At 43.1% G+C, this 16,534-nt stretch overlaps 1 protein-coding gene across 1 annotated transcript; it reads right to left on the reverse strand.

Annotated features, from left to right (window-relative positions):
• Positions 1-4,040: 4,040 nt before the first annotated feature.
• On the reverse strand, positions 4,041-10,996 carry LOC311227550 (tubulin beta-4 chain-like). Its single transcript, XM_084313271.1, has 4 exons — positions 10,925-10,996; positions 9,072-9,180; positions 8,855-8,965; positions 4,041-5,295 (listed from the first exon to the last, which is right to left on the reverse strand). The coding sequence occupies exons 1-4, from the start codon at positions 10,979-10,981 to the stop codon at positions 4,238-4,240; spliced, it is 1,335 nt and encodes a 444-aa protein (XP_084169397.1). The 5' UTR covers positions 10,982-10,996; the 3' UTR covers positions 4,041-4,237.
• Between the last annotated feature and the right edge of the window lie 5,538 nt (positions 10,997-16,534).

A 16,534-nucleotide genomic window follows, 5' to 3' on the forward strand; every position in this document is an offset into this window, starting at 1 on the left:
GCTCTTCACCCACACTAAATAACTCAGTTGTCATGTCTACTGTCAACTGTCAACTGTCAGTGAGTGGTGGGCGTGTCATACCTCTATGCTCTGTCCATTAGCCAAAAATATTAGGAAGCTTGATCTTCAATCCTTTCGCTGCATCCGTGGGGTTATTATAGATGGATGTTTCGCCGTCGATGGTGACTATCAGCCTCGCAGGGTACAGTATACCATTACGGACATCCGCGTCCCACAATTTCTTCTTGATGTCGGTATAACCGGCGCGCTGCTTTTTAATTTCCACGGGTAGATCCTGGAATGCGTGAAGCGGCCTTCCTCCCCATGTCAGCTTCTTTTTCTTCCCCGCGGCTCTCAAGATGTCCTGCCTGTCGTTCCATCTCAGCAGCCGTATAATGTACGGGCGAGGAGGTGCCGATGGGTCTGGTCTGGGTCGGAGAGTCCGATGGTGCCTTTCTACCTCTGGTACCTGGTCTGGTACTCAGCCTTTTTTTGGTATATGTTGTTCAACTCATATTTGGATTTGTTCAGTTTCCTCCATGTTTCTGGGTCTGGTCTTTGGCTGTGCTGTTTCGAGAGTGTTTTAATTTCTTGATCTAATGCTGTCATTTTCTGTTTCTCTGCCTTTTTTAGTAATGCACTGTATTGTATGAGTCGTCCTCTCATGTATGCTTTACATGTGTCCCACATTATGCCACTATCATCTATTGATCCCTCATTAAGTTCCCAGAATTCCTTAAATATAGTTCTATATTTAGTTCTCTTGACTTGACTTGACTTGACTAATGTATGCACATGATACCTTGTCATTCAGCATTAGGTTGTTGAAGCGCCATCTCAAGGACCGCTGCCCTTCCTCTATGGATGTGATTATCAATTCAACTGGAGCATGATCAGATATTACAATGTTCCCTATCCTTCTATCTGCTATTAAGTATCTAAAGTAAAGGTACACGTTCTACATGGCGTTTGTGTATCCATTAACGTCTATAGGTTAAAGTGGTATCTGGTCCAGTTATGCTGCTCTGATTAAAGGTTATGTTAAAGTGGTATGTGGTCCAGTTATGCTGCTCTGATTAAAGGTTATGTTAAAGTGGTATGTGGTCCAGTTATACTGCTCTGATTAAAGGTTGTGTTAAAGTGGTATGTGGTCCAGTTACGCTGCTCTGATTAAAGGTTATGTTAAAGTGGGTATGTGGTCCAGTTATGCTGCGCTGGTTAAAGGTTATGTTAAAGTGGTATGTGGTCCAGTTATGCTGCTCTGATCACGTCCTCTTGAAGTTGACAGGCTTCAAATGTGAAAGTATATAATCTTCATAATTTTTTTATTTTGTATATATTATGTTTTCTATGCTAAATCCTTTTCTTCAAAGTAACTAGTAACTGATGGGTTCAGATAAATGTAGTGGAGTAAAAACTACAATATTTCCCTTGAAATGTATAGTGGAGTAGCAAAAGTATAAAGTTCCCTAAAATGAAAATACTCTCATGAAGTACAAGTAGCTCGAAATTGTACTTAAGTACAGTACTTGAGTAAAAGTACTTAGTTACTTTCCACTACTGCTGCTGAGATGTGATTAAATTGGCTGGTGAAAGCCAGTATAGCCACAGTAACCCCCGGTGGTGTAATACGGTAGTTGTTCCTTATCTAGAGAAGCTGTAGCCTGCTCCTACGGTCGCACCCACACCTCTGTCATTTCAGTTCATAACATTTCACTGGCTTACATTACCAAGGCAAACACTCACACAATACATACTGTGTACATTCTCTTACAATAATTAAACATTATAAATATTTCCTCATCAAACACACACACACACAGTATTGTTCCATTTGAGTACACAGATACACAAAGAGGCAGTCAGACTCCTGAACAAATAGCACTAACAGCCTGTGACAACCCAGATGCGTCATGTACCTTATCACTGTCCCCGCTACTGATTTGCACATAATACTAACTTGCACTATTATACTAACTATTTAACTTTTTATTACAGGTTCTCTAAACTGTCAGGTATTGAACTGTGTAGGTATCAAGCAGGAAGAAAGACTGTCAGGCTTTAAAACTGTGTAGGTGACCCAGGCCTAGAACTGCGCCCTGAGAGAGGGAACTGCACCCTGAGAGAGGGAACTGCACCCTGAGAGAGGGAACTGCGCCCTGAGAGGGAGGTTTGCCCCGAGAGAGGGAACTGCGCCCTGAGAGGGAGGTTTGCCCTGAGAGGGAGGTTCGAAGAAGGGTCAAAGTGGGTATCAAACAGGAGGGAAGACTGTCAGGTTCTAAACTGTGGATATCAAACAGGGAAGGTAAAGATGGTTTTAAACTGTTAAACAGCAATCCAGAACTATTTTATTGCACTGCACTGTTGCATCATTTTACTCTGTCTATTCTATTCTACAATTTTATTGCACTGCACTATTGCACTATTTTATTCTGTCTATTCTATTTGACTATTTTTATTTGACTATTTTAAAAACTGCAATAGAATAAACAAGGTGGCCTATTGGGATGTTAGATCCTAGTGTGAAAAACTGTGATTTTATATGTCTGCACTTTATGCACTCATTTTATGCCTGTCTTTTTTCTGCTGTGAAGTATTATTGCACAAATTTGCAAACAAACTAAGTTGATGCTATACATTTTCTTGTTATTGCTATGCGCGGTCCACCCCTCTTGAAATCCCAATATATTTCCAATGGACACATTTCTAAATCGTCTCGTTTAAAACAAATAAAGCATGAACATTGGCATGGTGTACCTTTCTGTGTGTATTCATCCACAATCTAAAGCTCAACATAAAAAAAATCACAATTAATTGTAAAGGTAGAAAGATAACGTTTATGTTTTCGTTCACTGAGGAACTACACAATGGCCGTGGCGTGTATTAGGCGACAGCACTGAACGACAGGTAATTGTAGTTCTTTTTTAACGACAAATTAAAAACCTTATAACTAACTTTATTTCAACCAAAAATGCTTAAACAATAATGTTAAGATAAGATATTCCTTTATTGATCCCCTTGGGGAAATTCAGTGATAGAAGGGAACAAATTGTGTGCAAAAATGTCTCACAGTAAGTGAATAAGTCTGTCTGTCTCACAGTAAGTGAACAGATGGTAGAGGTAAACGGTACTCTATCCCCCCCCCCTCACAGTGAGTACATGTAATATATAATTTGTGTATTCAGTGGTCTGAAGCATTCATTCTTCATCCATCGACTTGTAAAGGTTGTGTTAAAGTGTCACATGGTTGTATGCTGGCTGATTATTTGACTAGCTTCAAATTTTGCCTTGTTTTCTATGCAAAGTAACCGATGGGTTTGGATAAATAGAAACAAAAGTACAAAGTTCCCTAAAATGTAAATACTGAAGTAAAGCGCCTGGAAATTGTACTTAAGGGGTTACTTTAGACCACCGCTTACTGTAAACCCACCCTACCTTAACCTCATTGGATACGGTGCATGACGCCCAAATAAAATTTTATTAGCAAACTGACACAGGAAATAAATTCAGGTCCCCTTTAAGCTGAAAGTGTAGACTGGGCGATCAGAGCTGTGTGAGGAACATGTCACCTAGTCAAAGTCACATGACCCTATGCCAGACCAGAGGAATACCCATATAATTTCATGCAATACATTTATTTAAATTTGCCCTGATCTGGCCTTAGGGATACATTGCTACCGAGGGCAGATCTCAAAATGTGAAGTTAATGTTCTTTACTAGTCTTGTGACTTAACACCTAACAAAGTTGTCATTTAGCAGTGGTGGATTATTTGGCCATCAAGGGAAATAAGTGCACTAATCTGGTTCAAAAGCAAATCTCCCACGTTATGAATCATACAACTAGCACATGATTTGGCATTAGGTTGCCATGGACTGGATTCCTTTTGTGAAAAAGCACCATCTTCCACACAAGCCGAGTACATCACACTTCACTTGTCAAATTTCCTAATAAAATCATTTGAGACCTTGCATTTCAGTCATTTGTGTCAAGAATCAGTGAATTGAAGACCAGATAATCAATCACTAGTTTACACCAAGACCAAGATTAAGCAAAAGAAACTTTATTATTACATGTAAAAAATAATAATTCTGGTAGCTGTAGTGGAACTCTTTGAACTACTCATCAACAGACAAGAGAAGAGCCAGCAAAAAGGTGACAAAACATAAGGACAGATGATGGAAACACACTGGAAAGGTAATCTGACAGGTCAGTGAATTACACAACATTACACCCAATTTAAGCTACATCCTCCTCCTCTCCCTCCTCGAACTCTCCCTCCTCGGCGGTGGCGTCCTGGTACTGCTGGTACTCCGACACCAGGTCGTTCATGTTGCTCTCCGCCTCAGTGAACTCCATCTCATCCATGCCCTCTCCGGTGTACCAATGGAGGAAGGCCTTGCGCCTGAACATGGCGGTGAACTGCTCTGAGATGCGCTTAAAAAGCTCCTGGATGGCCGTGCTGTTGCCGATGAAGGTGGCCGCCATCTTGAGGCCGCGGGGAGGGATGTCGCAGACGGCGGTCTTCACGTTGTTGGGGATCCACTCAACGAAGTAGCTGCTGTTCTTATTCTGTATATTCAGCATCTGCTCGTCGACCTCCTTCATGGACATGCGGCCGCGGAAAATGGCCGCCACGGTGAGGTAGCGTCCGTGACGGGGGTCGCAGGCGGCCATCATGTTCTTGGAGTCGAACATCTGCTGGGTGAGCTCTGGGACCGTCAGGGATCTGTACTGCTGGCTGCCCCTGGCGGTGAGCGGTGCGAACCCGGGCATGAAGAAGTGGAGGCGGGGGAACGGGACCATGTTGACGGCCAGCTTGCGCAGGTCGGCGTTGAGCTGTCCGGGGAACCTGAGGCAGGTGGTGACACCGCTCATGGTGGCCGACACCAGGTGGTTGAGGTCGCCGTATGTGGGGGTTGTAAGTTTGAGGGTGCGGAAGCAAATGTCGTACAAGGCCTCGTTGTCAATGCAGAAGGTTTCGTCTGTGTTTTCTACGAGCTGGTGGACCGACAGCGTAGCATTGTAAGGCTCAACGACTGTGTCAGACACTTTGGGCGACGGCACCACGCTGAAAGTGTTCATGATGCGGTCTGGATATTCTTCACGGATCTTGCTGATGAGCAGGGTGCCCATGCCGGAGCCCGTGCCGCCGCCCAGGGAGTGAGTGAGCTGGAAGCCCTGCAGGCAGTCGCAGCTCTCCGCCTCCTTCCTCACCACGTCCATCACAGAGTCCACCAGCTCCGCTCCTTCCGTGTAGTGGCCCTTCGCCCAGTTGTTACCTGCACCGCTCTGGCCTGCAAACAACAACACATCAGCACTAATCTCACAGGACCAGTGGTGGAACATAGTTTATTTACATTTACCAAGTAGAAATACCCAGATGAAAACCTCGAGTCTTAAAATTCACAATTCTCCATTCTAGTTCGGCTTCAGCTAGAACTAGCCACTGAATAAAAATGTAATGTGTATATATTCTAGTTTTTATGTGTGGTCCAGTTATGGTTGCTCCCGTCAATGTCCTCTTGAAGTTTGACAAGACTTAAAATGTGAATCAGCTTCATCTACCGGGATCATCCCTATGTTCCCCGGGTCCTATGTTCCCCGCTTTGATTGATAATAGATTGAAGTATAATTTTTTTAATTATTAATGTCCGCCTTGTTTCGAACGGTTAAGCTTAGGCCCTCTTTCGAACTGGTTAAGGTTAGAGTTTGGAATCAGGGCTGGTGGTCCAAGATGTTCAATCAATCAAAGCGGCGAACATAGAACCCGGCAGGGAGCGAAATTAACTTTTTGCCTCACCGGCCAGTGGCGGGTAGATGGGAAGAATCTACCCGCCAAGCATATTTCTTACCCGCCAACTTTTTTTTGATAAATTTTTTTTTTATTATTATTTTATATATATATTTTTTTAATAAAATATATATATTATATAATCATACTTGTAGCTGAGGGGTACAATTCCCTGACTGTATTGTTAGATATGATATTTAATACCACTACCTCATGTACTTTAACTTCTGGCCACCCAGTACAAGATATAAGTATGATGAACACTTTCCCACCTGATGAAACGAACCAACACAAATGTACCAAATCGAATATTTAATACAGCAAAGGGTGTATACAACATTCACTTAATTACATTTATGATTTGAAATATTGAATATGCACTTTTATGGCAAATGAGTATTCGTAGGTAAATCAACATTGAATGTCCAATCTCTGGTTGCGCAGGGAGTAAGTATACAACCTGGAATATTTAGGAAACGATAGCGATGGTACTTAAATGATTATAGCTGGATACACTAAGGGGGGGGGGGGTCCCGCTGGTTGTAAGACAGTAGGAGGGGGGGGTTAGAGAAGCCGCTGGCGGTATCCCATCTGGCCGACGGTGTCTTGGGAGAATCCAAAGTCTTAGACACAGTGCCCACAGAACCTCGGGCAGCAGACGAATACAGCTGGACCCTCTGTGGAACGGTATCTGCCGGTCCACAACGGAGAGACGTGGTGCGACCTCACGTGTAGAGCGCCGCCTCACCTGGAGTCCTCTCCGGGGGGTAATTCCAACACTCGACAGTGTTGGCCTTTATCCATGGAATAATCAAAGCACACAAAGCATAATCCAAGAGCCGTGGAAGGCTCGCCGTCGTCGGGTAGAGTAATCCAATATACAGGTCCAGTCGCTCTTGACCCGGAGCTCCTCGGATGCAATCACCACTAGGGGTCTGACCAGCCTGGATAAGCGTCCAGATAACGTCAGGAACGATGGGGGCACTGATAACTGTAGAACTCGAACCGAACGATGCACCATACATAAATAGACTATTATTAGCTTAATAGAATACGTCCAACTCGACGGTATGGTGCCAAACTATGACCATTCAACTATTAATCTACACGATATCTCAATGCCTATTCTGGGCCAAGTAGGCCCTACTACACCGCACGTGCTTCGTGGGGAGGCTTTTGCGTCTGTCACTCTGTTGGAGGGTAAAGAACTGGACTAAAAGAAAGTTCTACTTTACGAGCGCCATATATATATGCGCTATGAACAAATAGTACCATTCGTATTTCGCCCGGCATATTACTGCGCGGAACCGGGGGTTTGCCTCGACATGTTAGGCGGCACGATTGAACTTGGACCTAGGGGTATGGCAACCTGGCGCCAGGTTCTCGTCCAATGGTAGAATGAAACTATTATGGGCTGTTTAGTAGAAACGGGGATATTCAATGCATATTGTACAAGGAATATACAGGGGATATCAAACGATATACAAATACAATTAAATATATATATATAAATAAATATACATATTCGGTTTAATCTGATCCTTCACAACAATACTTGTGGTTGTGTTATCTGCGAGACATCGCCACCTCGCTGTCTGCAAACAGCTCCACTGTGTGTGTATACTCGAGTGGCCTCCAGCTCCAGCAAGGATTCTCCGGGGGTGCAGCTGGACCCTAAACGCTACATTCAGCATGCAAAAGAATTCTCCGGCGCTGCACCTGGACCCTAGTCAGCAGCCCTCACTCATGCGATGTAAACCAGGGACTCGAATACGCATGTTGTTGTTGTTATGTTGTAGGACATTGATGCCAAGAGCTATCTGTAGCTACTGCTGGATGGCGTTGGGACAACGCCTCAGTGAACTATTTAGTTTACTGCGACATTTCGTAGTGACTAGTTACCTAGCCAACGGAGGTATTATGCACTGGACTATTGCTGGAGGATTTGTTGATGTCGGGAGCTATCCGTAGCTAGCCGGCTGGATAACGTTACACAATGCCTCGTGTATTAAACTAAGTGAATAGTTGACTGGGTCATTTTGTAACGGTAGCTAACGTTATCTCACGAAGGTCCCACACTGACTAGACTAACGTCACGGTGAGGCAATAGCCTCTGTTTACATGCAGGCATACAGGGGTAGGAGCAGCAGTGCTAAGTGCTAACTAACGTCACGGTGACTCGGAGGCAATAGCCTCTGTTTACATGCAGCATACAGAAACAGGTGGGGAGGGGGTAGCAGCAGCAGTGCGCGGTGCGCGCTTCATGTCTGCTGAGACAGCGAGTGAGAACTCCGCTAAATTTGATCATGATTTTCGGTTTTCACATGACTATTTGATTGAGCGCCACACGGCGCTCAGACGTCTCAGTGGGAGGCGCCAAACGTAAAAACTGAGCGCAAATGGCGGGTGGCGCTCTCTAATTTCGGTCCCTGGAACCCGGGGAACATAGACATGCTCCCCATCTACCCATGACACGTCTCGCATGAAAAAGTATATTTCTTCAAAGTAACTGATAAATATTTCCATTAAAATGTAGTACAGTAGAAGTACAAAGTTCCCTCAAATTTACCTTGGTACAGTGCTTTTGAGTAAAAATACTTTACACCATTGCACAGGACATGTGGCAACATTAAATGTAACATGTCTGGCTGTGTGACGTCAACTTGTCAGCATGAACAGTACCAGGATAGCTTAGCACAATAGCTTAGAGAGTGACATTGCTTTTGGGATTTGGCACAAACTCATTTATTATTTACAAATTATACAAAAAGGACTATGGCCATACAGCATTATTCAATATACACAACTATATTAAAACGACTAGCCACATTGTTACTAGGGAAACTACTATAACAAGTTGACCCTTGATGCTGCCGTCTGACGTCAGTTGGAACAGGAAGTGAAGAAGTCACTGGCTCAGGTTAAATCAAATTAAACCTGTAGCTACATCAGGCACAAACAATGGAGCGCCACTTAGTGGCCAAACATGGCACTGCAACTAAATAACACAAATACAATCACATTGTGTCTGTCACACAATCTATGACAATTTCATTACCTACCGAACACAAAGTTGTCTGGTCTGAAGATCTGGCCGAAGGGACCGGATCTCACTGAGTCCATAGTCCCTGGCTCTAGGTCGACAAGCACAGCACGGGGCACGTATTTACCACCTAGGGGAAAGAAAGGGGAGAGCAAGTCAGAAAAACACAACAGCAATTGAACTCGGCTAAAAACGTCATCATCATCCAATTAGGAATTCCCAAAATTAAAAGTTACCGCATGCTTCATTGTAGTAGACATTGATCCTGTCCAACTGCAGCTGACTGTCTCCGCAGTATGAGCCCGTTGGGTCAATGCCGTGTTCATCACTAATCACCTCCCAGAACTGAAAGAGATAAGTCATTGAATTAGGTAAGCATTAACCCTTTCACTGCCGCACTACCAAACGGTTAACCCTTTCACTGCGACAATTCACAGAAGGTTAAGCAATAATATACGAGCAATAACAAAAACGTATTATTCTTCCAAGCCCAATTGATTGAAAATTGTATTAACAGATTGCAGAATGGGTACGTACAGCACAATACAGTTATTAAGGGGATGCAGACCAGAGAAAGACTTCATCTTGTTTACATCAGGGTCCCCCATTTTCAATTCATCATAACATACATGACATACAGATAAGACAGTACTGCTACATCTATACATTTATGACATCAGATTTGCAAATACAGTACTGTTTGTGATACAAAAGTGTCCAGAAAAAGTGTATATACATTTGACGTAGAAACTGTACATTGGAGGAGGTTGGGTGGGTGCTGTACATTGGAGGTGGGGGGGGGGGGGGGTTGGGTACACTGGAATACTGACGCCATACTTGGTCATTTACTGTACAACTGGGTTAGGACATTTGTAGGGGCCAGTTTCGAATTGCAGTGTTTTTTTAGAGTGTTTTTGAAAGTGGGTAGGGATCCACATTCCTTTACAGCTTTAGGTAGGGCGTTCCACATTGATGTGGCATAATTGCGAAACGTGTTTAGTCCCTTGTTTGAGCCGAATCTGGGTTTAACATGATTTGTGGAGCTCCCTCTGGTGTTGTGATCGTGGTATTACTATTCACTGAGCTTTGGGAAGTATTTTGACATGTACATGGGTACCTTGGTCACGTAGTGCATCTTGTAGACCAAGTTGCTGTACTCTGTCGTCTACTCTAAGCCATCCTAGGTTGTCAAAAGTGGGCAGGGGTGAGGTGGGTTCTAGGAGTCGGGTCAAGCAGTAGTCTGACTAGCTTGTTTTGAGATGTTTGTAATTTGTTTTTTAGTGCCTTTGAGGTGCTTTGGTACCATGAGGTGCAAGCATAGTCGTAGTACCCTTGAATGAGTGCTCCTGCTAGAGTCTTCAGGGTATTCTTGTTTACCAGAGAGGAGATCCGGTAATAGAGTTTGTTGGTTGACTTTTTTTATTACATTGGATGCCATTTTGTCACAGGAAAGATTAGCCTCTAGGATGGAACCCAGGTAGGTAATTTCATCTTTCCTTGTGACAATATTGTCACCCACTGTGACTGAGAAGCAGTCGGTCTTGCTGAGTTTGTTATTTGAACCGAAGAGAATGGACTCTGTTTTGCCCATGTGTAATGATAGTTTGTTATCAGCGAGCCATATGCAGATTGCCTTAGTTGAGCTGAGGGTTTTTTCAACCTGCAACTTGTTCTTGTCAGAAACCAGCAGGGCTGAGTCGTCCGCAAACAGGAACAAGTTGCAGTCACAAGCTGACGACATGTAATTTGCATAAATTAGGAACAGTAGCTTGTAGTATGCTTCCTTGTGGAACACCACAGCTCACTGTGAGGGGGGGGGATAGAGTACCGTTTACCTCCACCATCTGTTCCCTCCCCTCCAGGTAGGATTGTATCCATCTCACTGATAAGACTATCAAAACCAATTGCTTTTAGCTTGTCAATCAGAATGGAGTGATTGACAGTGTCGAAGGCCTTTTGTAGGTCCAGCATGACCATGCCGCAGTATTTGCCCGCGTCCACCTCTTGTTTGATGTGGTCGTTCAAATAGAGAAGGCATGATGATGTAGACAAGAGAAAGACTTTTAAACACAGAATATTATTTACTAACCTTGGCTCCAATCTGGTTTCCACACTGACCGGCTTGGAGATGGACAATTTCCCTCATTTTGTCTGGAGGTAGAAGAACAAATCCTATCACAAGAAGGGAAGACGAGTTGAGAGTGCGCGAACTGAACTGAACCCGCCCTCTGAAGGCCGGGCCACACGATACCGCATGGCCATTGGCTGATGGTCACGAAACTCGTTGATGAACACAATTGTAGACCAATATATTCTTCTAATGGATAATTACCATTGGCTTTCTTGTACTGTCAATCAGATTGATATCTAACACGTGTGATCCTCCCCACCCACCCGACCAAAAACCAGCCATGTCATGCCACTGCACTGAGGGGGTAGTGCACTGTAAAAAAAATGTGTCCGCACTTTATTACCCTTGCTATTATTTTACTTATTTTTACTTTTATCTCTACGCCCCACTATCCGCTGGGTGCATACTATGACCATTATCATGTTTTGTAACAGATTACAGAAATTCAAGAAGCCTATTGGAACGTGAGGTTCTGATATGATTTGATTAATATATCTGCATTATTTTATCCCACTTTATGCTTTGCTCTTGCCGCTTGTTTTACACTGATTTTATGTCTTATTTCTTACTGATGTAAAGCACTTTGAAATGCAATCCCCTGTATGAAAGGCGCTATACAAATAAAGTTATTATTATTATTAGACTTTTCAACTTTGTACCATCATTCTCTCTAATTTCGGGTCACAGACCCATTTCTGGTAGCTGTCTATATAGTGGAACTCTTTGAACTTAACCCACCCAGCTTGTGACTGCAACTTGTTCCTGTTTGCGGACGACTCAGCCCTGCTGGTCTCTGACAAGAACAAGTTACAGGTTGAAAAAACCCTCAGCTCGGAACTAGGCAAAATCTGCATATGGCTCGCTGATAACAAACTATCATTACACATGGGCAAAACAGAGTCCATTCTCTTCGGTTCAAATAACAAACTCAGCAAGACCGACGACTTCTCAGTTACAGTGGGTGACAATATTGTCACAAGGAAAGATGAAATTACCTACCTGGGTTCCATCCTAGAGGCTAATCTCTCCTGTGACAAAATGGCATCCAATGTAATAAAAAAAGTCAACCAACGAACTCGATTCTTGTACCGGATCTCCTCTCTGGTAAACAAGAATACCCTGAAGACTCTGGCTGGAGCACTCATTCAAGGGTACTACGACTATTGTAACTGAGGGGTTACAAAACCCTGACTGTATTAAAGATTGTTTAGATTAAACCACTACTAAATATTATTACTTGCCAGACAGTACAGTTAGTTAAATATGGCAGACACTCAATAGACGGCACGGGGACAAAGAGATAACGTTTACAGTATTTTAATAGCAATATCAATATACAACTGAAATTAGTACGTTGCTCTTTTATGGCAAATGATAGTAGAATGTCAGAGTATCAAAGTCAGTGGGAATGAATAATTCCTAGGTTAATAATACTCGACCGGAACGCTGCATGGAGTGAGATGGCGATACAGAGCAAGCGAGGGGTATAGCTGGAGACTGGTGATTTCCCCCACAGAGTGGTAAGCTCCAGAGGTATTGAAGAATAGTCGGATACTCCTGCTGGTCACTGAAGAAAAAGGGGTCTCGTACGGATCCAGTCTTTGTAATCCAAGTGCTCGATAGCAGGGTAATAGCTCTTAATCCAAAGCCCGACGGCAGTGATGATAGGTAGCTAGCTTCGTCCTCGAAGCTAGCCCGATGCAGGTCTTCAGGTGTAGTTAAATCCAAACGCCAATGGTATTAACTATGCTCTTCTCCACGGTACTTCGCTTACACAATTCACTATAATACACCAACAATGGTTCTACAATATTAGGGTCGTATCTAAGGAGCTACTAGCTATCCGTAACGATACACCGCGGGTAGACTTCCACTGCTCACATGTCCAATCGTTCTGCTGTTAGGTTACTTCACCTCGTGTTCTGATACTCGTTACGTTAAGTTCACACTACAGCTGCTTGCTAGGTTAGGTTCGCACTTCACTTCAATAAGGTTCACACGCTTCTCGTTACTGCTGCACACTACGGCTGCTGCGCCTTCCACAATATATACTCAAAGTGATTTCTAGAGCGCAACCGAATTACTTGACCGGAATCAATGCGCTGGCCAAGGGCATGTCTCAACTTGTCTGGACACGTCTTTGAACTTGTCTGGGGGGCGCGACTGCTGGCGCCGCCAGTGTCAAGGGCAGTGTCCAATGAGGCGAGCGAATAATGCTATGATTCAAACGGAGGCTTAAAGGTATATAGCTTATATATATAAATAATATACAAGTTATATAAAATAATAAACGTAGATTCTCAGTGTTAATCTGGCCCTTCAGAACAACTATGCTTGCACCTCATGGTACCAAAGCACCTCAAAGGCGCTAAAAACAAAATTACAAACATCTCAAAACAAACTGGTCAGACTACTGCTTGACCTTACTCCTAGAACCCACCTCACCCCTGCCCACTTTGACAACCTAGGATGGCTTAGAGTAGATGACAGAGTACAGCAACTTGCAATGGGCCTGGTCTACAAGATACACTACACGACCAAGGTACCCATGTACATGTCAAAATACTTCCCAAAGGTCAGTGAATACCACGATCACAACACCAGAGGGAGTGCCACAAATCATGTTAAACCCAGATTCGGCTCAAATAAGGGACTAAACACGTTTCGCAATTATGCCACATCAATGTGGAACGCCCTACCCAAAGCTGTAAAGGAATGTGGATCACTACCCACTTTCAAAACCACTCTCAAGGGACACCTACGGGAGACTACAATTCAACACTGGCCCCTGTAAATGTCCTAACCCAACCCCCTCCAATGTACAGTCACTTACCTAGTATGGTTTTGTCAACAGTCCAATGTACAATTTTGCTTGTTTGTACAGTGTCTCCCCCCCCCCCCTCAATGTACAGTTTTGCTTGTTTATACAGTGTTTCCCCCCCCAACCACCTCCAATGTAAATGACCCAGTATGGTTGACAATATCCCAATGTACCCAACCCCCCCCCCACACAACCTCCTCCAATGTACAGTTTCAACGTCAAATGTATATACTCCCTTTTCTTGACTCCTTCTGAATCACAAACAGTACTGTATTTGCAAATCTGGTATGTCATAAATGTATAGATGTAGCAGTACTGAATATCTGTATGTCATGTATGTCATATATGTCCTGATGAATTGAAAATGGGGGACCCTGATGTAAACAAGACGAAAGTCTTTCTCTGGTCTGCATCCCCTTAACAATTGTGTGTATTGAGCTGTACTGTATTGTACCCATTCTGCAATCTGTTAATAAAGTTTTCAATCAATCAATCTATCTTTAATATATAGTGGAACTCTTTGAATTACACCCACCAATCAATCTATCTCAGGATGATGATGCTGAATTTAATCAAATTGGGTCCTGGGCTGAAGATGGAATCCTTGGCCTATAGTTTTACATCTGAAATAATTAATCTGCATACTATAGGATTGAGGAGTATACATTGGAATGGAGGGGGGGGGGCATTGGGTCCTTCAAAAACAGTGAGTTGTGGAATGAGGGCGGAGCGGCTTATTAATAGTTAACCCTTTCACTGTGACAATACAGAAGGTTAGCCCTTTCACTGCCACACGACTAAGGGTTAACCCTTTCACAACCACACTACAGAAGGTTAACCCTTTCACTACCACACTGCAGACGGTTAACCGTTTTTTGTTGTTTATATTCTGTTTGTATCTGTGTTCAGGCTCCCTCCAAAAGCTTTAAATAGCTTCTTGGGAGACCTGGCACATGCACACAATTTGCGACATTGTTATATCACATGAGGATACTCACATGTAATGTATCGTGTGTGTGTGTGAATAAATTCATTCATTCATTCTGTATTGTCACAGTGAAAGGGTTAATCTGAATGGCGGGCGAGAATGTGTCCGTGACGCCAGCGTTCCAGAGCTGCTGCCTATAGGACGACGGGCGGCCGGGCCTTCGAACGCATGGCCGCAAGGCGTTTCCACCATTCATAGTCCTGCAGCATCCGTGCATACCTCACATTTTTATGTAGATTAGTTCCGCGAGCGAATAGCAGATATTAGAGCTCTCTGGGCTGAATGAATAGTGGTTCAACAAAACAAAGACACTATAGCTTGCATGTCATTACAGCGCATAGGCTCCATGTTCAATATATGTGGCAAACACTATATGCTCATAATATCTAGGTCACACATACAGCACACGCTGTGCAATGTAAACCACACAAGGGCCTCCCCCGTTGAGCTCTGTGACTGGGTATCAGAGAGAGGATATGTCAGTAATATGACCAGCTAGCTACCTGTCTATTATCTTTCATCAGTGCTTTCAGCCGTTGTTGTCCCAGTGTGCTCTTAATTTGTCTCATACATTTTCTGTCAGCTATTGATATTAGCAAATAGGACTCCCTAAAAACTTGGTATCTCATCTGCAGTGGTGGAGGAAGTACCACTATTTTAAGTATTAGAATAAATACCCAGATAAAAATGGTACTCCGGTAAAAGTCCTCCATTGAAAATTCTACATAAGTAAAGGTTGAGACGTTTGACATTGAAGTATCAAATGTACATGACATATATAATTTGTGTATTCAGTGGTCTGAAGCATTCATTCTTCATCCATCGACTTGTAAAGGTTGTGTTAAAGTGTCACATGGTCGTTATGCTGGCTGATTATTTGACTAGCTTCAAATTTTGCCTTGTTTTCTATGCAAAGTAACTAGTGACCGATGGGTTTGGATAAATAGAAAGGACAATATTTCCTTTGACAAAAGTACAAAGTTCCCTAAAATGTAAATACTGAAGTAAAGCGCCTGGAAATTGTACTCGAGTACAGATGGGTTACTTTAGACCATCGCCTACTGTAAACCCACCCTACCTTAACCTCATTGGATACGGTGCATGACGCCCAAATAAAATGTTATTAGCAAACTGACACAGGAAATAAATTCAGGTCCCCTTTAAGCTGAAAGTGTAGACTGGGCGATCAGAGCTGCGTGAGGAACATGTCACCTAGTCAAAGTCACATGACCCTATGCCAGACCAGAGGAATACCCATATCAGATGATCATTTCATGCAATACATTTACTTAGTTCTGGTAAATTTGCCCTGATCTGGCCTTGGGGATACATTGCTACCGAGGGCAGATCTCAAAATGTGAAGTTAATGTTCTTTACTAGTCTTGTGACTTAACAAAGTTGTCATTTAGCAGTGGTGGCTTATTTGGCCATCAAGGGAAATAAGTGCACTAATCTGGTTCAAAAGCAAATCCCCCACGTTATGAATCATACAACTAGCACATGATTTGGCATTAGGTTGCCATGGACTGGATTCGTTTTGTGAAAAAGCACCATCTTCCACACAAGCCGAGTATATCGCACTTCACTTGTGAAATTTCCTAATAAAATCATTTGAGACCTTGCATTTCAGTCATTTGTGTCAAGAATCAGTGAATTGAAGACCAGATAAATCACTAGTTTACACCAAGATTACGTTATTATTACATGTAAAAAATAATAATTGTGGTAGCTGTAGTGGAACTCTTTGAACTACTCAACA

The sequence above is a fragment of the Notolepis coatsorum genome, assembly GCF_963971535.1.
Source record: "Notolepis coatsorum genome assembly, chromosome: 4".
Taxonomy (NCBI): domain Eukaryota; kingdom Metazoa; phylum Chordata; class Actinopteri; order Aulopiformes; family Paralepididae; genus Notolepis; species Notolepis coatsorum.